The sequence below is a fragment of the Mauremys mutica genome, chromosome 3 (genome assembly GCF_020497125.1).
Source record: "Mauremys mutica isolate MM-2020 ecotype Southern chromosome 3, ASM2049712v1, whole genome shotgun sequence".
NCBI classification, from domain to species: domain Eukaryota; kingdom Metazoa; phylum Chordata; order Testudines; family Geoemydidae; genus Mauremys; species Mauremys mutica.
In genome coordinates, this window is record NC_059074.1 from 147179929 (window position 1) to 147201858 (window position 21930).

At 52.9% G+C, this 21930-nt stretch overlaps 1 protein-coding gene across 4 annotated transcripts; it reads right to left on the reverse strand.

The window, feature by feature from the left end:
* Positions 1-3651: 3651 nt before the first annotated feature.
* GTPBP2 (GTP binding protein 2) lies at positions 3652-19093 on the reverse strand. 4 transcript variants are annotated; one of them, XM_045010400.1, is made up of 12 exons: positions 19019-19093; positions 12370-12396; positions 11425-11609; positions 10908-11016; positions 10087-10284; positions 9429-9603; positions 8514-8733; positions 7764-7899; positions 6901-6959; positions 5888-6059; positions 5348-5512; positions 3652-4882 (listed from the first exon to the last, which is right to left on the reverse strand). In XM_045010400.1, the coding sequence occupies exons 3-12, from the start codon at positions 11556-11558 to the stop codon at positions 4685-4687; spliced, it is 1566 nt and encodes a 521-aa protein (XP_044866335.1). In that variant the 5' UTR covers positions 11559-11609; positions 12370-12396; positions 19019-19093; the 3' UTR covers positions 3652-4684. The 4 variants fall into 4 exon arrangements, with proteins under 4 accessions (XP_044866335.1, XP_044866334.1, XP_044866333.1 ...); XM_045010399.1 differs by having other exon boundaries at positions 8514-8730; positions 19059-19082; XM_045010398.1 differs by having other exon boundaries at positions 19059-19081.
* Positions 19094-21930: the final 2837 nt, after the last annotated feature.

Sequence of the window (21930 nt, forward strand, 5' to 3'; positions counted from 1 at the left end):
GGGAGGCCAAGGCATGGTAGAGTGCATTACTGTTGTAGATTATGGCAGAGCACTACAGCTGAGGCAGGTCAAATAGTGCCTACAGCTTGCAAGCCATTACAGTAGCATCAGCTCAGAGCTGGGCTCTGGTGCACACAAGGCAGATTGCTATAACCCTTACTCAAAAGAGACGTGTGCTTCCTGTGAGGTGGCCTGAGCAGCAAGGCCACACAGCTCAGTGGGTCTGGGAGGCCCTATGCCAGTGTCCCCTTACCCCAGTAATGATGTGGGTGTAGCTGAAGTCCAGAACTAGAGTCCTTTGTGAGGAGGGCAAAGAGACTTGAAAATCCTGTTCTTCCAAAATCAAACCCACTACTTGCAGGGGAAGAGGAGAATGGGCTAATGGAGTCCCTCTGAGAGGCCACATAACCGTTTATATTGCTTCTAAAGGCATGTCCTCTCCCCCAAGCAAGAAAACAAGGTGCTCTACAGCCCCTTGTTACTGGCCCAGTTCTCCCTTGCTGCACCAAGGAGGCTACAACGAGCTGTGGGACTTCTGCTGGCAGGCTGGGGTGTGATAGCTCACCTTGGGGGATGGAAAGGGCTGGCTTGGCACTTACTACCCTTGCAGCAGAGCAGACAGCTCTAGAATGGTGTAGGGAACAAGCCTGAACTGGGCTGCATTCAGTGACTGAGGAGCCATTAGCCTGCACTGCTAGCACAGAGAATAGGGAAATAACCTAGTAGATGATTTCTTGAACTTAGTACTGTGTGGGAAAAGCAGCTCGGGGTGTGGTTCAGAAACTCTAGCCTTGCAGGCAGTTTCATCAGCTGTGGGATTCTCCTCTGAGTGAGCCAGCAAAGGGACAGCCTCAGGATCCTACTGCTGCGTGTAGATAGCAAAGAGCATGCCAGAGCTGTATTTGCATGATTTCATTTCCCTTCCCTTCCCCCATCAGCTCAACTGCAGCAGCAAGTTCTTGCATCAGTTGCTAGCTCTGCCTCAGCCAGAGCCTGCTTTGTCCTGCTCTGGGATGCTCCTTGGTGCTAGTGCAGTTCTAATACCTTCCAGTCCTCCTCACTCCTGTAGCTTTTTTGAGGGGGGTGGAGGAAGGGATGTACAGCAGCATAGGAAAGGAATTTTTCTGCTTCATAGAGCTACCCTTAGTCATTTGGGAGGGACAGAATTAAAATGACCTTCCCTCTAATGTTAGGCCTCCACTTTAGAAAGAAATGATGGGTTTTCACCCTCCCCTGAATAGACATTACAACCTGTTTGGTGGGATTGCATCACTCTGCTGTCACAACAGCTGGTTCCTGCAGAGCAATCAAGAAATGAAACTGACTCAGGTGGTGGCCAAGGCCATAAAATAGAAAACAGGCTGAGGAAGATGCCTCCAGCTGGTATCCTGAGGTGTTGGAAGGGAAGAGACAGGTTCAGCTGGTCACCCTCAGTGATGCACACTGCAAGAATTTCTCCCACACTTCAATCCCTTTAAGGAGAAAAAATGGAGCATTTCCAGTTTGGTTAGTCTCCTCTATATGGGCATGGAAGGATTCGATTTTTGAAGCAGTAAATGGCAAACATCCATTTCACCGTATGCATCCAGACTGCTGAGAAAATATTTCCATTGATAAAGTTTAGACAGGCAAAGTAAGAAAAATGCTGCTTGAGAACTTAATTAAAACTACAGCTAGTTACTCTGCATATTTTGACAGTGAGTTTGTTTATAAAGCTTTAGCTTTTTGAATCTCAAACACCTACTGTCATAAAATAGTCTGAGCCCTCCCATTGTAAAAATTTAGATCAATACAAATAAAAAAAAGCTTAAACATTTATATTATCCACCCAAATTAAAGATCACAGTCTGCCAAGCCTATGTCTCAGGCTGCAGTGGAACATACTCAGCTCCCCTCCCCCCTGCAGTTACATACTGCTTTTAAATTAACATGAGCTGTGTCAAAGCACCAGTGAAGGTCACATGGTGTCACCCTTTAATCAGACTCCAGGGTAGCAGGAATTTGTGGCTTCTGAGACATGGAAGACACAGCTAGCTCCACCCACTGCAATAAGAGCTGTGCTCAGGGTGACGTGGCTGTCAGCTACCTTAGCCTCACATTTGGTGCAGCTCAGCTAAGCAGGCCGTGTACACTTGTAACCAGTGATCCATGCAGTCCTTATAGACCCTGGCAGATTGTTTACCAGAGGGTAGTAACTGCAAGGGCAGTGGCTGGGGAGGGCTCTGCTCAACCATCCCCCCTTCACAACTCAGCCAAGGTTCTTTCTCAATAAAACATCTTTATTCTGTACATTATATATAGATGCCAAGGAAATGGAAACCATCCCTCTGCATTAGAGAATCCAAGACGAGAACAGGGAGCATGAAAAGCATGGCACTGAACAGTCACGCCACAGAAGGGGGAGGGGAAGGAGACAGGGGATAAGGTGCTCAGCCCATCAGCTCTTCCAGGGAAGGGAGCAGCAGCAGCTTGAGTATGGGGCAGTGCTGAAGGTTACCCCAAGGTCACTGCAAACAGCAGAAGGAGACACTCACCCCTCCCGGGCACAACTATTTGTATTTACACAATAACAAGAGAGGAGTGCTCACTGGGACTCCGTTCTTCCTGCAGGAGCATTGCGGGGCACCCACTGTAATGGAACCCAGCGGTAAGTGCCAGGGCTGGAGGGGGAAGGGTCCCCTTTTCAGACCATCTGAGCCAGCAAAGCAGTTGTGTGCAAGGTGACTGAAAGGGAGAAAAGACAGACCGAGCGTCCCCCAGTGCAGGGTACTGCCAGCAGAGTGAATGCATTACCTCTCCCTGGGAAGAGGCAGTGCCTGCTCATAGCTGCTATTAACAGCAATTGTATGACAGGCTTGCCCTACAGATTCCAGTCTAAGCTAGGATTCCAGCACAGAACATGGTGGGAGAAAGCAACAGAGCTTCCTCATAATCCTTCACAGGGGAGGAACAATTCTCCTCTGCTCCCCGCAGATCAGCTTGGTGAACTTTAACAGCTTGCAGGCAGGAATCCTCACCCCCACAAGGCTCCTCACTACAGCAAGTGCATGGCCTGTGGCAAGGAGAGCTACTTGTGAGGATATCACCAAATTGGTGTGGGAAGCTCTGCCCATGCCAGTAGCCCCAGCATAAGACCCTGAGCAGGAGGCAGCACAGCTTGAGCATTATTGGCAACACCTGGAGCAGAGCCCCCTCCCTGTCCAGAAACCACACCATGGCTCAGGCAGCAGTGCATGACCAGCTTTGTTCAATAGTCACCAGTGAAATCAAAAGCCTAATGACAGTTATGCAGCCTCAACTACATAACCCTCCCCTGCCCCCTTGTTCTCAGCTGAACAGGGCTGACCCTCAGCAGCAGCTGCACAGGCCAATGCTCAGCACTTGTACCTAAAGGGCACAGCTGGGGAAACATGACAGCAAGTGATCCATGTCTTCACACACCTACCGAGCCTCTGGCTGTGCTGGCTCCCACCAGCCCTCCTAGGCACTGAAACTTCAGTGGCAGAGACAAGAAAGGAAGTTTCCCTTAAGTAGAATGAGAGCAACAAAAAAAATCCTTGTGATGGCTTTGTCAGATTGCATCCAACAGTAAACGTCCTGCTGGGCCAGTACGGCAGCCCCCTCTGCCTCTCCTCAAGAGTTAAGCCGAGGAGCAAGCTGGGCTGCAGCACAAACTGACTGCAACAGGGAAATCCATCACAAAGCCCTGCCATTAACTCAATGGAGACCTCCCGCAGGGGAGCTTAGCTGAAGCAGATACAAGCCCAGGTGTGGGCCCAGCTCTGTTCCCCAAAACGGCCTCCTGCTTGGGCCAGCAGGATGCTCAGCTGCTTCAGCGAGCAGAGGGCTAGAGGCAGAGACCCTGGCTTCATGCAGGTTCTTGAGGAGGCTGATTGCACTGGGATGTGTGGGGGAAGCCCCAGCCACCCACAAGATACGAGCACTAGGATGGGCATGGGGCTCAAGTCACCGTCTGGCAGGGGCTAGTCTGTGAGGAGATCCCTGTTTGTGCTGGTTTGGCGGAAGAGCTGGGACAGCCAAGCAGGAGCCACTGAACACAGAAGGGGGCACACGAGGGATTAAAATCAACCAAGATTAAAAGGGCTAAAAGTGTCCTGAATTTTTCTTGGGTTCTTATTGTTTGTGAACCCGAGTTTAACCAAGTCTCTGCACTCTGGGTAGCTGGGCCTCCTATGCCATCCCAAAGGTCTCTGCCCTGGAGGGAAAAGCCTAAGACTGGGAGACGGGGCACACACAGTATGGGTCAGGCCCAATGCTCAGAGAGCTGCAATGGGACTGATCCTGAAACAGAGGTGGCAGCATCCCTTCATTGCTGCTCAGCACCTCAGGAGCTTTGCACCATATCAGCCATGAACTTCCCACCAAAGTACTGTAAACAAAGCCAGGACTCGCCTGCCCAGACTAAGGCTGCCTCTGGTCTATTGTGGTGGAGGGCAGGATAATGAAAGCAGCAGACGATGCAGAGACAACATGCTTAACTTGCCCCGTGAGGGGTACTGAACAAAGGGAGATCTCCTGGGCTCCATCCTCACAGTGTGGAGAGGAGAAACCCATGCTAAAACCGGACAGCAGCAGTTCCAGTCATGTGAAGGGCAGGACAACTCCCCTCAACTCTCTCTTCCTCCATTGCTGGAGTCTGGAGATCTCTCAGACTTAGTGAGAGTCAGAAAGTCAAACGCCCGGGCCCCAGGCTCTCATCCAGGCTGTTCTCTTCAGTGGTGATAGCTTGGAGGTCGGTGACGTGTCCGATACCTTTGGTGACTCCTTCACGGAACAGCAGCTTGGCGCCAATCTTTAAGTATTCGGGATGTTTGATGAACCGGAAACGAACAACAGCCTTCTCCCCTGTCCGCAGCTTGTCCTGAGGGAGAGGAGAGGGCAGTCCGCAACAATCAAGAGCATGCCCACCCAGCCCTTTGCCTCCATATCCAGGGGCACTAGGAAGTCCAAGGCAGAGAAGGGAGGAAGAATGCTGACAAGAGCTCCTCAGTTTATCCCAGAACCCATCGTTTAAGGTGCCACAACTTGAGGCCCTCCAACTACAGTCAGGGCACTACTGCAAAGGAACTCTGACTTCCAGCAAAGAGGTCTGGAGACCAGGGGGGTTACTCCTCTGTCCTGCCTTGCTGAAGTTCCCCAGTGACACTAGCAGGCCAAAGGAACAGGCAGCTTCTTGGGAGGAGAGGAAAGGCAGGACCCGATACAAGTGCCATGGCATTAGCAGGAAGGAGCGAAGTGAGACTTGCTAACAGAGGGGAGGGGAGGAGTCCTAATGAAGCTAAGGAAACCTAACAAGCCAGAGCACCCCTGCTGGTGAAAATCTCACCTTTCCATGGATCTTCTCTACGATGGCCGTCTGCCGCACATTCCCCACGTGCACAGTCACCTGGAATCCCTTTCGGAAAGTCGTGGCATGGAAGAGCAGCACGATTTCGGCTTCAAATACTGAGCAGATGGTGGGGTTCATCTCTGGGCTCACCATCACCATGCCCTGCACAATAGCTTCAAGCTCAAAACCCAGACCATTGGGAACAGTCCCCTTGCTGCCTCTGAACCCCATGACCTTTCCCCCCACACCAGTCTCACCCATCCCATCCTCTGAACCCTACTTAAAGCTCCATGCATCCATCTCAAACCTGGAGGCCAACTATCCCACAATTTGAACCAGAATCTGGCAGTAGGACAGGAGTGGAGGGGGGTTTCTATTGGGGATGTGCCTTGTTCCTTGCTTCTAAACTCCCTTCCCTTGAGTAGGAATCTCAGATAGCCTCCTCCTTGCTTGCTCAGGCTCTCAGTGGCTTATCAGTCAATGCTGTCGATATGAGCAGCCCAGCTGCAGCTCCCTGGAGATGGGAGCAAGACTCACCTTGCGCAGGAGGGAGCGGTCAAAGGGCCCAAGGGCCAGTGTGGCAGCTTGTCCTGCCCGGAGCACACGGCACGCGGAGCGGTTCCGCTGGATGCTGCACACCTTCAGCTGGAGGAACTTGCCATCATCAGTGGGACCGACCACAAGGCTCTCCCCCTCCCTGCAGATCCCACTGCCGGGGGCACAAGAGCAGGACAGAGTTTAACCAGAGACACAGGGAAAGACACCAAATGAGATTAACCTGCATAGCCTCTCTGAATCTCACTGGAAATGAGTCTGCCTGGACGCTCCCTCCCCAGTGTCTGACCAACTAACGCCGATGCCCAGCAGAAGGGAGTCAGGATTCCCAGGACTATCAGCTAATGCAGCCCTCTGAGATCCCAAGGGGTCTGACTTCTTAGACACAGGCAGGACTCCACCTGCTCAGGACTCAGCCGGTCTCCACCTGCTCTTCCATTCTGCCTGTTCCAGTAGAGGCAGCACAGAGGTGACCTGATGCAGGTCTGGTGCTGGTGCTGCCTGGGATCCCCGAGAGACTGGGTGCACTTGACTAGCCCTGGAATACTGACCAACTGCTAAAGCATTGCCCTGAGCAGACCTAGGACTGATGATTTGCTGCCCCTCCTTCCAAACTACCCACCTGCTTCTTGATGAAGGACTTCTGAAAGTCCAGTGAAAGATGCAACCCTCAGGAGGCCAGCTGGGTTCCAACCACAGCTCTGTCAGAGAGCAAAGCAGCTGCCCAGGGTTCCCACCAACACATTAGAGCCCTGCTCTGGAGACAGCGTAGGCTGAGATTCCCCCTACCCTGCTCCCCAACCTACTCAGGGGAAGGGTAAATTCAGCCTCCACGTTCACCCCCCTCCCTATTTATAGGCAGCTTCCACTTCACTGCCCTGCCTGTACAGGATTAATTAAATCCTCAGAGATCTGGCAATGCTAAGCCCACGTTCTCCCCTCCAAACCCTAATCCCTCTGTGCCTATCCAAGTCACTAGGCATAACAGCGCTCACCTGGACAGAGTTCCTCCCACAACAGTCCCCACTTCAGGCACAGTATAGATTTCATCCACCTGTAGCAGGGCAACAAGAGTAAGCTCTTTAGACTCACTGTGCAACTGAGAGAGCAGCACTTCAGAACTAGAATGAGCCACCATCCACCCACCATAGGCTGCAGTGGAGCCTTCTCTGCTCAGGGCACGGGGGCCTATAGCAGACCTTTCTCTGCTCCCACTCTTTCCCATTTTGAAGAGTCCCAGAGTGAAGCAGACACCCGAGAGCTCATTATTCAGAGATGTGCCCAGCACATCTCTTGGCTTGCACTAAACTGGGCACTCAGATACCTGACAGGCCCTTTCAGAAGCAGCACAGAGAAGTGGTGCTGGCCCCCTCTATATTCCAACTCCCCATCCTCCTCATTACTCCAGTGGCTCAGCACATTACCTCCCCTCACCCCAGATCAACAGTTCTCAACCTTCAGGTCGCATATGGCCCAATTCGTACACAGCTGCAGCCCAGATCAGCTGTGTGCTAAAGGCCGCGGGCTCCAGGCAGCCAGTTGCCTCCCAGCCCCGCATGGCGGGGGTCCAGGGTCCCTTCCCTCCGCCCCACACCCAGCTCTCCGCTCCTCGCCCCACACTGTGGAGGGGTCTCTGGGCAGAGGGCCCTGAGCATAGGGGTTTGTGGGGGGGTTTAGGTGGGGGCACTGCAGCCCAGGTAACACTTTGTGGGCCGCATATTCGGCCCACAATGATAAATAGATTGAGAACCACTGCCCCAGATATTGCGGACCCCAGTGCAGCTTGCCCTCAGGTAGGTGCTCAGATGCCATGGTAATGGATGCAGTATAAGAACTTCAGTCCAATGCCTGTATGTACCTGGAACTCTGTAAGTTGCTGCATCAGCTCCTCCTGCTCTTTGCTGTTGGTCAGAGGAGGAAGGATGTTGAGGAAAACTTTTAAGAGATCCAGGTTCTCTCCAGAAACACTGGATAGAGTGAAGATCGGGGTGATGCTGCCAAACACACAGAGAAAGGAATGAGCTGGGGGCCACAACGCAGCTGCAGAGCCCATCTTTGGGAAAGTACTTCAAGGAGAATACATGAGCTAGATAGGACCTAGCAGAGATGGCACTATGAAAGCCTCTCCAGAGCTTGGTCTAGGCCATCTGCACCCAGTTAATCCAGGCTTCCTCACTAGAGCTGTGTCTCTAGGGTAAGCAAGGAACACATTCACCCCCCTTTCAGCCACTGGCACTTGCTCCTGGTGCCCAGAAAAGGCCTGGGAGAGGGGGCCATGCATGAGAGGGAGGGATAGCTCAGTGGTTTGAGCATTGGCCTGCTAAACCCAGGGTTGTGAGTTCAATCCTTGAGGAGGCCATTTGGTGATTGGCCCTGCTTTGAGCAGGGGGTTGGACTAGATGATCTTTTTTTGACCTCCTGAGGTCCCTTCCAACCCTGAGATTCTATGATTCTATGAGAGGAGCTGAAGGAGTGAAATCTGGGGAGCCAGCTAATGCCTCCTAGAGATGTGGTCTCCTCCCCTGTGTGAGCGGTGCTGGTAAAATCCCAACAGACTAAACTCAGCTGACTCCCCCTGCTCCTTGCAGAAGAGATGAAGGTTCCTTACTTGGGAGACTGTGCAAACTGCTGCGCTGCCGTGACGGCGTCATCCTCCGAGTTCACTAGCAGGGGCAGCTTGTTGCAGCCCGGCTGCTTCAGGATCCGCTCCAGCTGCTTCACTGTCCGTTCCACGGTGGCTTTGGAACACAAGTCCACTTTGCTGACGCCAATGAAAAAGGGAACCTTGAGGGCCATGGCCAGGCCCAGGTGCTCCCGTGTGGTACCTGCTACAAGAGACAAGGGAGAGCTCAGCTAAAAGGAGCATGGGCACCAAAGCCACCTGCTCAGAGGATGCCAGCATCTCCCAGCCCAACAAGTGCCCCATGGGCCCATCATACAGATGAGGATGGAACTCTGTCACCCCACCTGCTCAGCATCTCAGGCAACGGCAAGGGGGCACAGCTTTTTAACCATCATTCCAGAAAGACAGATCAGGGCTTTTCTGGGCCCAGGCACCTGCTTGTGCTCCATTAGAACCCAGGAATTTCTCTCCAGAAGCTAACTGATTAGTAGGAAAAGTGGCTTTTCAAATGGACAGGGGAAGGTTCTTGTTTACTTCCTTTATAGAGGCTTTGGGTTCCAATATACACCACTAATATGTCAAGGCGATTTTTCCCTGACATGCTCAAAATGCCCTCAAATGCTACCCAAAACTTTCCTGTCCTGGACACCACCCTCAGCAATAAAGTCAGAGCTCAGCTACCAATGTTGTGTGAGGTAGCCAAGTTCCCAGCTCATCTGCAGCACCCACAGCTGCATTGGAATCACTGGGCTACAGGGAGTCAGGAGGAATTGGAATCAGTATCATTTTTTTCCATCTACAATCACCCCATTAGCCAGCATCTACCACTCTTCATGTGCCCCTAGAGCATCCTGCCAGACCCTCCATGCATTCCCCCAGACTGGGTAATGGTGCACTTACCGATGCCAGTGTTGGCGCTCACCACCAGCATGGCAAAGTCTGGGCAGTAGCTGGTGAGGCCGAATATGGTGGTTTTCAAGTACTTGTGGTGGCCAGCCAGATCAATGAAAGTGATCATCTTGGAGGAGCTCTCACAGATCTCTTCTGCTGTCCGTGAGTCACTGTAGTTCACCACCTAGGGAAGAAAAGGAACCAGAGACTGAGGTATGGGGTATGCAAAGGAGGAGGGAGAGAGAAGAGACAACCCCAACCATACCAGCTCCATCTGAACAGAAACAAGTGCCAGAGAGCTTGAGACTCTGCACCTAGAAAGGGACTAGGCCTGACTATGCAGGCTGTTGTGGCTATAGTGTAACGTCAAACCTGTACACCACTAATCTGGAGGCAAGAAGCAGGACACCAGAACAGACACCTGCTCCAACTGGACAAGCAGCACCTTCTCCTACCACCTCTAATTACAACTTGATCACTCCTAGGCTCTCTGCTGCAGCAGTATGGGGCACAGAACTCCTTTGTTGCTGTTGAGTCAGTCCTGCTCTGCCCACTGCAGTGACAGGCAGCACAGAGCCAGGAGGACAGTCATGTTCCTCCCACTTCTCATAGGGAGTTGGGTCTGTCACTCTCTCCGCACTGCTGCAATAGCACTCACGCTCCATACCTCTCCTTTGCTATTGAAGCCAAGGATCTCAAAGCTGATGCTGGATGTTCTCCCTGACTGGATCTCATGGAGGTGCCGGAAGAGATTGAGGCGGGCTCTGCCCCGCCCATTATCCAGCTCACCCTGGGTCAGGACACCCAGCAGCGTTGACTTCCCTGAATCCACGTTCCCAAGCACAGCCACTCGCAGGTCTAGGAACTAAAGGAAAAGAGTCAGAGCAGAGAAACCATGGGGCAACCTGCTCCTGGTGCAGGGACACCACCCCTCAGGCATGGGTGGCACGTGCTCACCCCATGTCAGCAGACATGCCCCACATGTTCCCTCCAGAATGGGCTGGGATCACTATGCAGCACTTCTTTTTAGATTCTGCCCCTCCCATGATATCGTAGACATCGGTTCATGACTCCACCATGGCAAATGTGATGTCCAATGCCAGGCCTATGACATCACAGAAAGGTCATCTACACACTTACTGCAATACAGATGCCATATCACTCCCCCGTCTCCACATTGGGATGGATTAGAATTGGTGCTGTAGAGGTGAAAGGCTTCATATCCCATTCTCTGACCCCCCAAAGCCAGCCAATCTCCCTTGTCTGGGGTGGGTTGCAGCTGGTACCCTGAAGAGGAACAGCTCTGTCCCTCAGCCTCCTATTGGTAGCTCTTTAAAGTGTGCCCTGTGAACTGTTCTAACGTGAAGTGGTTCTGGGGGAGGGATTCCCATCTTATCCCAAAGGGAAACCTCTTGAACGGAGTCTGGGAGTCTCCAGTACCACAGGGCTCCCTGGTCAAGGAGAACAACCCAGCCAAGGGCTCCCTACCTGCTGGTTATCAGGGACCTTCCGGACAAGAACCTCTGTTATCTTCCTGGGAACATCGCTGTCATAATCTACCTCACGCTCCCGCAGGATGGTGATGTCAGCTCCAACCCTGCAAGGGAGCAAGAGGGAACAGTCTGGGGTGAGCTAGTACATGACTGGCCCCTTATCCAGGACATCACCTGGTTGGAGCATCACAGGGGACCTAGGAACAGGACTCAAACTGCAGGGCAGGCTGGAGGCTCTGAGAGCAGCAGGGCAGAAGCCTCAGACCAGGGACTCTCTAGCAGTGAAACGCCAAAGTCTCAGCAAGGCTGGTTTCCCTGGCCTGGGGCCTCTCTGAGTGTGAACTGGAAGAGGTCCTGGGAACTTGTCTCCTAGCCAAGAGCCTTTGATCTACAGGCCTTTCAGGGGAGGAAGAAGAAAGAGCCACCAGGACCCTTTGCGGGGGTTGCAGGGAGAATGGGGTAGAGCTGGGTTTCTCTGACCCAGCAGGGATTAGAAATCCTGAGAAACGTACTTTTCAGCCATCCGGCGCAATGTCTTGAGGGAAGCACGCATCTCTTCTTCTGACAGGCCCACCAGTAGCCCATTGTCCTCCACGCCGATCTGGTAGACAGCCTCACCCCGGCCTTCCTGCAGCCGCCACTTCATCTGTGTCACCAGGTGCTCAAAGCGATACTGCGAGGGGTTCACCAGCTTCAGCTGCTCGAGGGAGGGAGCAGTTACAATTGCTGCCTGGGGGCAGAGAGAATCACATCTCCCTGGGGCAGTGACTCCCTAACCCTCTGCCATGGAGCAATGGCCCCCCCAGCAGACCCACCTCTGGGAAACACGCTCCAAGTTAGCACCTGCAGAGGAGCCAGTGGGATAGGAGAGAGAGGGTTACAAGAGAGACAAGAACTTCTGTAGCAGAACATTCCTGTATCTTGCAGATGGCACCTGAGAACTGGCTGGTATGAGGGAAGCACTGGATTAGGGAGCCAGTGCCATGGGGCCAATGGGGCTCAAACCATTTGTGCTCTGGCCTGAGTGAGAACAGCAGGACTGCCCCAAAATACAACTGGAAAGGACACAAATGGCACCTGTAGCTCTGGGTCTTTAAGGAAAGAGTGAGGTGGGTGAAGGGACGGGCCCCACAGGGTGGAGAGTGAGCTCTACACTGGTCAGCACATGGGACACAACACCTGAGGGGGCTGGGAGGCCCCTCCAGAGTACAGTCACAAGGGATTCTGCACTGCACGTTCTCTAGCATCCAGTTTCTCCCACAGGGTTCAGAGAACCCAAAGTGAGATGGATAGTGCCCTACCTCAGCCTCAGCCCCCACCCACCCAAGGGCAAGGCTGGGATGGTTCCCTTTTGAGTATCCCCCTGGGCATGTCCTCCATACAGCCCCTTTGCTCAATTCATTACAGGGTAACCCGCCGGGAAGAGAATTCCCCTCTGCAATCCCCTAAGGACTCACCTTGTATTCTATGTTCCCATCTTCTGCCTGGTTAAAGAACCAAATGAGACATGGGTTAGCAACCACCTCACAACCTCAGACACTCTTCCCAGATGCCCTTGCCCACCCCACATGGCTTCCCTAACACCACGGAGCCCACACACCATTCCATTCCGGGTAGTCTGGAATGACACATGGATAATCAGCTGTTGCTGCCAGCTTCGCAAAGAGAAAGAAACCATATATGCTTTCAACATATATGCTAAGTCACAGCCTCCCTGCCAGAACTGCAGGCCTCATTCCCACGCCATATTGGAACCTACCACATGCATGTTGCTGCTGTTTGCTCTACAAAGCAGCTGGGACATTCTAGTATGAATGCTAGGAGGCCAAAATTAAGGGGTCGTACTGAGGATGGACAATCTTTTTAGTGCCAGCAAAAGGAAGTGCCCAGTTAAAAGTCCTAAAGACCTTTTTGTCTACAACAGGCACAGCTCAGGCAGTGGAACGCACAAGCCTCTTCATTCATCACCCAGTCCTGCCCTGGAGTCACCCCATGTAGGGGTGTGAGGAGAGCTCATTGTCCATGGCCCAGTCAACCCCTGGTGCCTCTGCTGAGGTTACTAGTGATAGCGTGTCCTCCTAAGAAGTGGTCTGAGACAGTGGCTCTCAATCTTTCCAAACTACTGTACCCCTTTCAAGAGGCTGATTTGTCTTACGTACTCCAAGTTTCACCTCACTTAAAAACTACTTGCTTACAGAATCAGACATCAAAATACAAAAGTGTCCCAGCACACTAGTACTGAAAAGTTGCTTACCTTCTCATTGTTACCATATCATTATAAAATAAAATCAATTGGAATATAACTATTGCACTCACATTTCAATGTATACATTGGGAGGAATGGCTCAGTTGTTTGAGCACTGGCCTGCTAAACCCAGGGTTGTGAGTTCAATCCTTGAGGGGGGCCACTTAGGGATCTGAGGCAAAATCAGTACTTGTTCCTGCTAGTGAAGGCTGGACTTGATGTCCCTTCCAGTTCTATGAGATAGGTATATCTCCACATAGAACAGTATAAACAAGTCATTGCCTGTATGAAATTTTACTTTGTACTGACTTTCTGGTGCTTTATGTAGCCAGTTGTAAAACTAGACAAATATCTAGATGAGCTGATGTACCCCCAGGAGTATGCGTACTCTTCGTTGAGAACCACTGGTCTGGAACACCCCACCCCACTTTATTTTGAACAGAGACCATTAAAAGTCTGATGGGAACAGCTTTATTACTTGCTAGCAAGCTGGGCCTGTCTTGGGTCTGATGACCTGGGGCAAAAGGTTCCACGACCCTCTCCCCAGTCCCACACCACCCAGCTCATGCTCCCCTGATCTATACTGGAACTGGTGACATGGAGTAAAAGGCTCTTTACTCCTAAGCCATTAAGGGTCCCCCAACCCTACCAGCATTATACTGCTCTAAAACCTGCATTCAGTACAAGTGAACCTGAGAACCGCTCCAGCACTGAGCTGGCCTGTCAAAGACTGTCTCACCGTTTTTGACAGTGACTGCACCCACTGCTAAGTGTTCCTCTCCGTGACCTCTCCCCATAAGCATGCATGGCTGCCCCCCAAGGAGAGATGCTCCTCACAGACTCGAGGAAGCAAGTGCTATTGATCAACTTGTGGTAAAACAAACCACTCACTGCTCTGACAGCTCTCGAGAAATATAACCAGGAACTTCCCTGGGCACAGAAGGGTTTCCCCAGGAGGCCAGCTCCAGACTAAACTGGATCGTCCACTGATCTCAGTCTAACGCAGGGGTCTCAAACATGCGGCCCGCGGGCCGCATGCGGCCCGCGGAGCTCTTCCCTGAGGCCCGCGGAGCTCCCCAGGGCCGCCCAGAGGGGGGGGCAAAGGGGGCAATTTGCCCCGGGCCCCGGGCTCCGCAGGGGCCCCCAAGAGAAAAGCGGAGGCTCCTGCCTCCGCCCCTCTCCTGGAGCCTTTCCCCCCCCTTACCCCCCCGCCTTACCCGAGCGCGTCTCCGTCCGAGCGCCTGAGCCCCGCCCCGATCCGCGTGGGGAGGGGGCGGGGCTGGGAGCTCTGGGCTGAGCGCTGCGCTCGGCGTGGAGCTCACAGCCCCGCCCCCTCACCACGCAGCTCTGAGCGGGATGAAGCTCAGGCCTCGCCGGAGACGCGCTCGGGTAAGGGGGGGGGGGGAAGCGGGAGCCGCCGGGGCGGGGGCCGGGGCCGGGCCGTGGGGGGGGGGAAGGGAAGCGAGACCCGCCGGGGCGGGAAGGGAAGCGAGACCGGCCGGGCCGGGGGTGGGGAAGGGAAGCGAGACCCGCCGGGGCCGGGCCGGGGGGGAGGGAAGCGAGACCCGCCGGGCCGGGCGGGGGGGAAGGGAAGCGAGACCCGCCGGGGCCGGGCCGGGCCGGGCGGGGGGGAAGGGAAGCGAGACCCGCCGGGGCCGGGCCGGGGGTGGGGGAAGGGAAGCGAGACTCGCCGGGGCCGGGCCGGGGGGTGGGGGAGGGAAGCGGGACCGGCCAGGGTGGGGAAAAGAGGGACCCGCCGCCGCCGAAGCGCAGCCCTGTCTTCGGCGGTGGGGGGCCCCTTCTGTTCCGGGACCCGCCGCCTAAGTGCCCCGCCGCCAAGCCACCAAACAGCTGTTGGTGGCGCTTAGCACTTTCCAGGAGGGAGGGGGGAGGAGCGGGGAGCTGCGCGCTTAGGGGAGGAGGTGGAGAAGAGACAGGGCAGGGGCGGGGGCAGCAAGGGGGCGTGTCAGTGATGCGGCCCTCGGGCCAATGCACTAGTCCTCATGCGGCCCTCGGGGTCATTTGAGTTTGAGACCCCTGGTCTAACGGTTACAGAGACAGGACTGGGTCCTGCAGGGAGCCAGGGATTCCAGTGGAAAGAGCAATAAACCAGAGTGACTGCAGTGTGAAAACCGACCTGCTTGGATTTCAGCTCTTCCTGAACTACAACTGCCCAGCCAATTCGCTTCTCTGGAAATATACAGCTCCCTCTCCCAGCACATGGATCTGCCCATCAAGGGAAGGTAAAGTCCCCTCCCTGCATTCTAACTCAGCCCTAATCACAATAAATGGTTTATGGTGGCAAAGGGCCAAAGAAGCAAGGCCCTGGGATTAGCAGTTCTGCTCTTAAAGTTGGAGCTGCTTAGCAAGATAGGGGCACTGGTAAGGGGTTCCCTTCTGCCAACCCCTCCCACCCATCAGCCTTTCAGCTCTGGATACTGCATGTATCTGCATTGTCCTCTGAACAAGGGTTTTGTGCCTGTCTCATAGCAAGTGAGGCTCTAGTCTAGTGCAAGAGGTGCAAGGACAGTAATGAGTCTAGACTTGCTGGACAGTGGTGCAGGCAGGGTGTCTGGGGACAGGAAGGAAGTGATACTGAAGTCTTAGAGGACTGTCACTTCTGCAGCTGAAAGGCACAACAGCCAGGTCACTACAGGGAACAATCCTGTCCCTGAGGATGAACTATTTTGGACTCAGTAGGGATTAGCCTGTTCTAGCATCTCTGTTCCTCATCCCCCAAAGCAAGGCATCCTACCCTTGGACAAAAATACCTGTCCCTCACCTCTCACTTAGGACTTGGCACCCTGATGTTTTTGAGGATGGTGTAAATATCTTGCATCCGAAGAAGTGGGTATTCACCCACGAAAGCTCATGCTGCAAAACATCTGTTAGTCTATAAGGTGCCACAGGATTCTTTGCTGCTTCTGTAAATATCCTGTGATGAAACACAGTGCCAGACCATCAGTGGTCCATGGCAATCCTCATGCTCCTCAGGCAGTGGTGTCCATCAGCCCCATGCCAGTGGGAATTGTTTGAGCTCCAGCAACTAAGATGGCCACTTACCAGACTTGTTTTCACAATGCAGCAGGCAAACCCCATCAGATGTGGCACCACCTGCTTAGGAACCACCTCTCACTTTATCCAGGGTTTGGTCTGGACCCTCCCAAACTCAGCAAATATTTGCTAACTCAAATTAGCAGCCCAAGAGGGGTTGGGATGTCACTGGGCCTGCTGAGAATGTGTTTCCATAGAACATGGCAGATCAGATCTCAGCAATGGAAGGGAACTGAGCATTTTGGCCTGTGTGCAAGGTGCACCCAAATGGCATGCCAGGCAACCAGACTGTGCCCCACCAATGCCAGCTCATTAAACCCATGGAGTTTAAGTATCTCCATGGGACTGGTGGCACAAGGGAGGAGTGCTGCCACATCAGAGCTCTATGAAGGGATTGTCCCGGTGTCTCCCTCCCCAAGAGGCCAAACTGCTTGTATTAATCAATCAGTGTGAAAGGCAGAGAAGGCAAAACGTGCTAAACAACACGCTCAGGATGTGGCCAGGGTTGGGAAAAGGATTTAATGTGGCCTCATTAACCAACCAAGCTACACAAAGGCTATGTCTACGCTGGCAACAGAAGGACAAAAGTTTTGTTTTTCAGAGATGTTAACTCCCCTTGGAAAGACAAAAGTTTTGCTGGTGACAAGCACCAGTTTGGACAGCACTTTGTCGGCTGGAGCACTATCCGGTGGACAAAGCTAAAACCGCTCGTTGGAGGTGGAAGGTTTTTGTAGGCAGGAGAGCCGACAGACAGCGACTACACTGGGCAACTTCTAGCGACACCGCTGTGGCAACACAGCCCTATCGCTAAAAGCTGCATAGTGTAGACATAGCCTAATATTCTAGTGCCTTAACAGCAGATACACATCAACACAATCTCCTCAGTTGACCCAACAGGATCCACCCTCAGGAATTGCTTCCAACCTAGTTAATAATCATGAAAACCTATTATGCTTTTCCACACCTACAAGGGTGGAGGCTAGGGAAGAGACAGCAAGAGACTAGGGTCACACACACAGAGGGGCAGGAATGCCTCTGCTAGGATCCCCAGCTGATCATCATTTTCTCTTACCTAATGAAAAGCCCTCCTCCATAACGTTCCCAAGCCTCAGCTCTCCCGCATCCAGCACATATAGTATCTTGTCACCGCCTTATATCACTGAGGCCTGAAAATTTCACTCGCCTGTGACTTTTGGAAGCGTAGCCTGACAGGGAGCGAAGCCATCAACTTACCCAGAATCTAACTTGTCAATTAAAGTTTTCCTAGCCTTTACACAGTTGCAAAGGCCCTACCAAATGTAAACTGGGTATAACTGAGGCAGGCAGCCAGCTCCAGTGACTTGGTCACAACTCAGAGCTTCAAGAAAGTGAAAAATTACTAGAGCTTTATTCAGTTTTCCCTACTTCTGCTGGAAACTCTGAAGTAAACAAGAACCATATCAGTTTCGCTCTCTAGCTGCTTGGCAAGCTATAGCATCAGCAGAGGCAGGCACTGGAATTCTCTGCCAACGGGGTTTGAGAAGGCTGAAGGTCTCAGACATATCAGACACCTACTAGCCAGAGGCTGATATGACAGCAGAGACTCCAAAACTTTATCAGTCCAGCAGCACTGGAATTGAGATAAGGTCTTTCTGTGACTCCAAGATATAGGACACAAGACAACTGCACACATAGATCAAAAACCCACAACTCCATATGCAGAGATGGCAGCACTCCAGCCCTACGGCCCCTGCTAACACAGCCCACACCAATGCACGGGTTCAAGGACACTCTAGTCTAGCCCCATTAACAGCCCCAGCCACTGGAATCTCCTGTCATAATAATGAAAGCTCTCAGCACTGCCCATCACCAGAGAGCAAACGCTAATCAACGAGACTAAAGCTGCCCAGCGCCTCCCGCGCAACCCTCCAGCGCCCAACAGCCCCGGTGCTGCCCTCCCCCGCCCCCATCATCGCCCAACAGCCCCGGTGCTGCCCCCGCCCCCATCATCGCCCAACAGCCCCGGTGCTGCCCCCGCCCCCATCATCGCCCAAGAGCCCCGGTGCTGCCCCCCCACCCATCATCACCCAACAGCCCCGGTGCTGCCCCCCCACCCCCCGGGCCCATCATCGCCCAACAGCCCCGGTGCTGCCCCCGGCCCATCATCGCCCAACAGCCCCGGTGCTGCCCCCGGCCCATCATCGCCCAACAGCCCCGGTGCTGCCCCCGGCCCATCATCGCCCAACAGCCCCGGTGCTGCCCCCCCCCACCCCCCGAGCCCATCATCGCCCAACAGCCCCGGTGCTGCCCCCCCCCGGCCCATCATCGCCCAACAGCTTCGGTGCTGCCCCCGCCCCCCCCCGGGGCCCATCATCGCCCAACAGCCCCGGTGCTGCCCCCGCCCCCCCCCGGGGCCCATCATCGCCCAACAGCCCCGGTGCTGCCCCCCCATCATCGCCCAACAGCCCCGGTGCCGCCCCCGGCCCGCGCTCACCTCCGGCGGCAGGTAGGGCGGGTTGTTGGCCTTGCCGCCCCGGTTCCTCCCGCTTTTCTTCTTCCCCTTGGAGCCCCCGCCGGCCCCCGCCCCCCCGCGGCCGCGCAGCGCCCCGCCGCCCCCCACGGGCCGGCAGCAGCCCCCGAACAGCTCCGACACCCGCGAGTCCATCCCGGCCCGGCGCGCCCCGGCAGCCGCCGCCACCGCCCCCCGGCCCCGCTCCCGGCTCCAGCCCTTCCAGCTCCCTCCAGCCTCTGGCGTCAGAAACAGCCGCGGGGCGCCACGGGAAACCGAGTCCGGCCAGCTGCCCATGACTACAACCCCCAGCACGCACCGCGCCGCACAGCAATCCCAGCCCGGATAACTGCACTTCCCGGCATGCATCGCGCCAGTCACGCCTCTCTCCCTGTGGAACCTCCTCGCAAAGGCCCACGGGCGCAGCAATCCCAGCACACAGAACTACAGCTCCCAGGGTCCACCGCGCTAAACAGGGGCATTCTGCGGAATCCCCTTTGACAGGACTACAGCTCCCAGCATGCACTAAGACCAAAACGTCATTTCTTTATGGATCTGCTGAGCAGAGGCTCCTGGGAGTTGTGGTTTTCCGGTTCACTGAGTGGCTGCAGGCTTGTTGGCTACCTGCTGTTTTACCATTTTGTGATTGTTTCAGACCAGGCCCATTTCTTGTGTTTGCTTTTTCACGAACGAGCCTCGTCTTCACGAGAGGATTTGGGGCACCAAGGGAGGCAGAATGGCATCACCTGTGCTCTGCACGCTTCCAAGACAACTTAACACACTTCCAAGTGAATGAGATGGAACATTTGATGCTGAGGCTTATTGCCTCCATGGGCTGCTCCTCTGTATTATAGCAGCGATTGACATCATTCTATGTTAAGCAAGTCCCAGCAAGCTGATGATGCAGCTTCATGGTTGTGCAAAGTTTGGGCACCAACTTAATAAGATCCGATTTCTGAAATCTACAGATTTACATCTTGTGTACAGTGCTTGTGTGTATGGTGCTGTGTATGTACATAAGACCCCTATTATCCTCTGGCTACAGTGGCCTTATATAACATAGGAGAGAGCTGTGGGAGCCTCAACCATATAATACATTAGCAAATCAGTAAACTATATATCAAGAAGCCGCTTTTTTCCAAACCCACGTGATAGAAGCTTAATGACAGATGATAAATAAAAACAATGTTATTAGGCACCAAGTCGGAAAAAAAAATGGTGGGTCCTGAGCACTCTGGCAATCCCCCTACCAGAACCTCTCTCTCTCTCCCTCCCAGTGCCTACCACGGATCAGCTGTTCTGTGGTGTCAAGAGGAGCCAGGGTGCAGTGCGCTGGGGAGGGGGGAAATGGGCAGAACTGGGCAAGGAATAAGTGGGGCGGGAAGAAGTGGGGCGGGGTCTTGGGGGAAGAGGTGGAGGGGGGGGGCTGAGCCAACGGGGAAGCACCCCTAGCAGATTAGAAACGCGGTGCCTAAATATCTATAAAGACAAAATTACACAATATATATCAAGCATACTGTGACACATTTTAACAATATGGTCTAGCAGTTAAAGCAAGAATTTTTGACTGAGAAACTCCTGGGTCATATTCCCAGCTGCCCCACTGTATAGTTTTGCCAAGTCACTTTGCCGCTAGTGAGGTTTCATTAATTAATGTTTGTAAAGCACTTTGAAATTCTTTGATGAAAGGTGCTATAAAAAGACATGGTATTAGGTTAATCTAAATACAGTACATTACATCTCCACACTAAGCATATTACACACACAAGAACACGCAGAAGCCACAGAACTACAGATCCCATCATGCATTTCAAATATACAATTGGGACTCCCTTTTCTTCCCCATTTTGATTTTTAAAATTGCAGCCAATGATGAATAAGTTATGTTTTGTTTTCAAACACAACTAGCTGTAGCCACACCCTCTCAGTGCTTCCTGGCACAGCCTCCTCCAGGACTGACCGCCTATCGGTAACAAATTGCATCACCCACCACAGCAGGCATATAAGAGAACATATAAGAGCTTCAGAGCAATGCTCCCATCTGGTGGTTATGGGTCCTAATTTTCCTAATGTAAACCAGGTCTGTTTGTATAGTGCTTAAAAAAATTGAGCCTGTTCCTGATTATAGGTTTCAGAGTGGTAGCTGTGTTAGTCTGTATCAACAAAAACAATAAGGAGTCCTTGTGGCACCTTAGTGACTAACAAATGTATTTGGGCATAAGCTTTCGTGGGCTAGATCCCACTTCATCAGATGCATGGAATGGAAAATACAGGAGCAGGTATGAATACATGAAAAGATGAGAGTTGCCTCAGTCTAACGTTAGTTAGACTGACCTCACACTTGGTAAGGCAACTCCCATCTTTTCATGTATTTATACCTGCTCCTGTATTTTCCACTCCATGTATCTGATGAAGTGGGATCTAGCCCACGAAAGCTTATGCCCAAATACATTTGTTAGTCTCTAAGGTGCCACAAGGACTCCTTGTTGTTTTTGCTGATCCTGATTAGGTTCTTTGGGTTCTACTGTAATATAAATAATAAAATAGTAAGTGTCTTGGCCAGTCATGCAGTGAATTTGTAGTAGAGTGGGGAGTAGAATCCAGGAGCTCTGAGTCTCAGTCCCTCGCCTGCACTAATCACTAGACAATGTTGCCTATAGCAAACCAGCTGGACATGGAAATTAAAGAAGGGGAAATGGTGTGTTATGGAAGATATAGCCCCACTTCTCTCAACTTGGTATCATTAATAGTCTGAGGAAAGAGTATTGTCCTTGGCCTACACCCAGGAGGCCATTGACAGACCCTGTTCCACTGATATGGGTCTTAAAAAAATTATATTGCAGCTGACATCCCTTCCTGTTCTTGGTGAGAGGTCATCAGAAGGACCCTACAACTCAGCCTTTACCTTGCGGCATGATGGTGGCCAAATTCAGTTTGTTGTCGTAGCCAAGTTAAAAGGTGTCAGAATAAGTCTACCTGCCTAGATACTGTAGTGTACAGAAATGCAAGGGAAGACCCAGTTTATATGGAACACATTTAATTTCCTCCCTTGCTTTTCCCCAGGGTGTTTTTGGCTGATTACAGACTCCTATAAAAAGATGGTCAGACTAGATATGCAAGGCTGATTATGTGGTTAAGCCACAAGCTAAGTAGTCAGTGGCAATGTCACTTCTCCTCAATGTGCTGAGAACCTTTTGATCTCCCTTTCATTGCCTTTTGTATAAATCCCAT

Coding starts and splice junctions, on each gene's coding strand:
- GTPBP2 (XM_045010397.1), bottom strand. CDS start 18,855: ATGGACTCGCGGGTGTCGGAGCTGTTCGGGGGCTGCTGCCGGCCCGTG. Junction 12,397..18,684: donor CGCCCTACCTGCCGCCGGAG/GTGAGCGCGGGC, acceptor TTCTTTAACCAG/GCAGAAGATGGGAACATAGA. Junction 8,734..9,428: donor GAGCGCCAACACTGGCATCG/GTAAGTGCACCA, acceptor TGTCTCTTGTAG/CAGGTACCACACGGGAGCAC.